This window comes from Elephantulus edwardii, unplaced genomic scaffold (genome assembly GCF_000299155.1).
Source record: "Elephantulus edwardii isolate Elephantulus edwardi_28Jun2011 unplaced genomic scaffold, EleEdw1.0 scaffold00029, whole genome shotgun sequence".
Taxonomy (NCBI): domain Eukaryota; kingdom Metazoa; phylum Chordata; class Mammalia; order Macroscelidea; family Macroscelididae; genus Elephantulus; species Elephantulus edwardii.
Window position 1 is genome coordinate 11,444,357 of NW_006399779.1, and position 4,097 is coordinate 11,448,453.

Sequence of the window (4,097 nt, forward strand, 5' to 3'; positions counted from 1 at the left end):
TGTTCACAAAAAAGAAAGAATACATGAAATTTCTGGAAAATGCCCTAGAAAACCCTGTGATGACAATTGGCACATTTGTGCCATTTTAATTTCTTGATTTTGTTAATCTACCATCTAGTATTTTTATGATCTGCCACTTTCATTTAGTGCATGTGCCTAAAAGTCTGTTAAAAAGATGATTGGTAGTATGAAGATCAACATCATAAATGAGTTCTGCACCACCTTTAAGTACCTTCAGAAGCATAGTAGGTAAGCTGTGAACCTTATGGGTGTTACATGGTGTATATTCCATAGCACTGTAGTTAGTAAAATGGATGATCTGTGGATGGTTAGATAATTTTCTAAAAAGACTTAAAAAAACGATACATAGTTCCTGTCATAGGGCTGTAGTGTAGTTTACTTCACCACCTGCTTGTTATAGATTTATAGGTACTTTCTGTTTCTCCCTTCTGTAAACAGGTGATGAATGCCCTTCCCGCAAATCATAGGTTACATCTCTGATTATGTCCTTAGAACAAATTCCTGGAATAGATTTATTGGATCAAAGAGGGTGCACAATTTTAAGGCTTTTGGCACACATTATCAAATTGTTTTCTGTAAGTGTATGAGCCGTGTAAAAGGGAAAGCCATTTCTCCACTCATGCTAATGTTGGCTGTTGTCATTAAAGACCAAAACAACAAAGACCTTCACCAATTTGATAGTTGAAAATGGCATTATATTGTTTTATTCATCCCCATTACCAGTGGGGAGGTGAACTTCTCACCCCCGCGTCCCGTTTACTTATTAACTATTTGTGTGTGTTTGTGAACACTTGTACATGGGTTTACGAGGCACCTATTCACATCCTTTGCCTATTTTTTTCAGGTTTTAAAACTTTATTTGCATATTTAAAAAATTGTGCATTCCAATAATTAAAATCATTTGAACAAAAAAAAATGGCACTCCGATTAAACTGCATTTTATGCCGCAAGACACCTTGGACAACCTTTGCTTTTAACCCTACATTTTATTCACTGTCGTCCCACCCAGCTCCTTCTTTCACCAACATACGAGGTCTTTTCCTTCCCTGCCAGCCATGCAGGCTGATGGGAGCGGCAGGGGCCGCCTTCAGTTGTCAGTAGTTCTAGATTCTTGGATGTGAAAGGGGGCAGCACAGTCATTTAAACTTGATCCAGCCTCTTTGCATCTTACAAAGTTAAACAGCTAAAAGAAGGAAAATAAGAAGGCAATGCTTGTGGAATGTACAGTGCAGATTGGGGGCGCAGCCTCATTACGATTCGCCCGCTTGCTTCTCTTGTTCGATCGTTTCTTTTGAAGGCAGTGGGTTTTTCTCTTGCGTCTCTGTCTTCTTCAGTTTCGACTTATCGAATTTCTCAATCTCAGCCATATCGGGTTTGTCAGACATGGTTGCGGATTGAAGCGAGGAGAGGCGTGAGAGAAGGATGAGGTTCGTCCGCGCTGCGCTGGGACCGCCAAGTCCCTTTGCCTATTTTTATACTAATATGGAATTTATCTTTTTTATTGGTCTTAAGATCTCTTTGTAGAGTCATAATATTAAGGGTTTTTTTGTGAGCGATGTGGGGCTTTAATGATTTCAAGCAGAGAAACATAGCCTCCCCCTCGAGCCCAGTGCACCTTCAGTTGGAAGTGGGGAGACAGGACGTGCACCCCCAATGCCACCACCTGCCTGGGTAGCAGAAGGGACCATGGTGGTTGTGAGGTTTGAGGATAATCTTCAGTGGAACACCAGTTGACACAGGTCCACAGAGACTGAGTAACCTGCCCCAAGGGGACCAAAGGGCACCTTGAGGGGGGGTGTCAGAAGCAGTAGGAGGTGTGGGTGACCCAGGGACCAAGGGGCACCTTGGGGAGGGGACTCAGAAGCAGTAGGAGGTGTGGGTGACCCAGGGACCGAGGGGCTCCTTGGGGGGGACCCAGTGGGCCGACTCCTCCTTGGAGGGCTTGGCGGAGCTGTGGGTGGTTAAGAGCGACTTGTAGGCCTTGGACTCCTTGCTGTTGGTGATGGATCTCTTTGTGGATTTCCCGGGAATGTGCTCTTGGGTGTCAGGCTGCCTCTCTTCTCTCGAGAGTCAAGGCCGAGCTCCCCGGGCTTTCTTGTCTTAACGTCAGACGGCCCCGCGGGTTCTTCAGGAACATCTGACTTTGAGGCTGTTTCTGCCGCTTGGGTTTCTTTGTTTTCTTGCTCACCTTGGCTTTCTGTCTTCTCTCCTCCATCCGCGTCTTCAGCAGTTCACCTCCTTGGTGCCATTGAGCACGATGACATCATCTTCCTGGAAGGCAGCCCCACACGTATGGCCGACTTCTGCTTTTATCTCCTTCAGGGCCCAGAGAAAACACAGCTACAGCCCCGCAGGAAGCAAAATCTGTGCTGCCTGGTCATCTCCAGGCCCACTACCGGGCAGTTGAGGCGTGCCCGCTGGAGGTCATCATGTTTCTCACCTTTGGTGTTTACTTTGTCCCCTTTCCAGGCGGGATTATGAGAAAGCTTTAGTTCTGTCACATTCTTGATGCTTTTAATGCGAGACGCTGCCTTCACAAGGGTCTTGTTGGAAGACTTGTCCAGCAGAAACTCAATGATGGCATCTTTGTTACAGAGCCTGCCAAGCTCATAGGCAACTATCTGCCACCTCAGTATTTCCTGACTTAGAGTACAGTAGTTCCACTGGGCCACTCTAACTGTGCATCTTTGTCAACCTTCTCAACCTTCTTGGGACCCTTCACCAGTTCGTGCCTCTTGGGAATAGTTCCTCCACCACAACCCATCGCAAGCTGGGACTCTGAGTAGCCACAACAACCTGCTACAGCCTAATAATAAGTTTTTACAGTTATGTTGCACGCTTTCCCCCCAGTTTTTCATTTCCCTTTTAATTTTTATGATATTTTCTGATGTTTGACATTTTAATATGTCCACGTCAATGAATCTTTCTCTTTATAATTTCTTTCATCTGTGTATTTTTGATAAGATTGGTGGAATATTAGGCAAAGAAGATCCACATTTTTTTTGCATCCTCCTTTAATCTGGAAAGAACAGTGAGGTGTAGACCTGTTAGGTTAGAGGCCTATTGTAAAAAGAGTGAGGGATGTGTGGAGATAACCATATCTGATCCCTACTAATTTCATATGGGGGAACTGCCCCTATAAATATCATCCACAGCACAAAACCAATTCCCATGATGTCAGACATGTCCCCCACACTCCTGCACCTCTTTTACTAATTCCAGCACCAATTTTACTGCTCTGTGGGATCCAGAGAAGACTTACAGAGCACAAAGAACCATACTCACACTTATGGAATTTATTAGGAAACTCAAAGCGCTACAATTCAGCTTCATAGCAGGATATTATCACTCACTCAGGACACCTTCCGAAATGAGTTTGCAGGCACTTCAGCCTTTAGCGTTGTGGCTCAGTGTTACAATGCTCTTAGCCCTGCCACTTATGGCTCTCCTCCCGAGTCCTCCAGCAAACTTGGGCAAAGGCTTATAGCTCTGATTCTATGGTGTAGCAGTGCCAGTGTCAGTTCTGTCTCATGTCAGTTTCATTGCTTCTGTGGTGGCAACTCCTGCTTCTGTTGGCCCCTGTGTGAGCGGTGCAGGAATCTTTGATCTCGAAGGATATGCACTCTGTAGTCTCTGTTTCTTTGCTGATAGTAAGATTTCCCAAATTTGCAGCTGAATCTGTTCCTCAGTTTAATGGCAAGACTAGCTAACCCTCTTGTGAATAGACTAATGTACCCCATTCTCACGTCTCTATCCATCCATATGGTAAAGTCAAAGTCAATGGCTAGGAAAGCCATTTTGAATAGTAAACCCTTGACACTACAATAATTATTTCAGATTCTTTAAAAATATTTATCAAGTGTCAGGTAATAGATAACTGGTTGCACTGTGGCCAGCTGGATTAAATGAATTGTGTACACCATGGATATTCATGGATTGTCTGTTTCATATATTGCATCCCGTTGGCAGTCTTAGGTTTCAGACTGCCTTTCCTGAATTTAGCTTCAGAATGTCTGCCTGTGTTATCCTTGAGTAACATACTCACTGGTGATCCTTCTCTTCTTGCCTACAATCTG

General features: G+C 44.3%; 1 protein-coding gene and 1 pseudogene across 1 annotated transcript; both read right to left on the reverse strand.

Moving 5' to 3' along the window:
- Positions 1 to 1,271: 1,271 nt before the first annotated feature.
- Positions 1,272 to 1,406, reverse strand: LOC102849026 (thymosin beta-4-like). The gene has a single exon (XM_006883741.1). The coding sequence runs from the start codon at positions 1,404 to 1,406 to the stop codon at positions 1,272 to 1,274; it is 135 nt and encodes a 44-aa protein (XP_006883803.1).
- A 472-nt stretch (positions 1,407 to 1,878) lies between these two features.
- Positions 1,879 to 2,785, reverse strand: LOC102876013 (annotated as a pseudogene).
- Between the last annotated feature and the right edge of the window lie 1,312 nt (positions 2,786 to 4,097).

Bases quoted from the DNA above. Each gene is read 5' to 3' on its own strand.
- LOC102849026 (XM_006883741.1), bottom strand. From the start codon at position 1,406: ATGTCTGACAAACCCGATATGGCTGAGATTGAGAAATTCGATAAGTCG.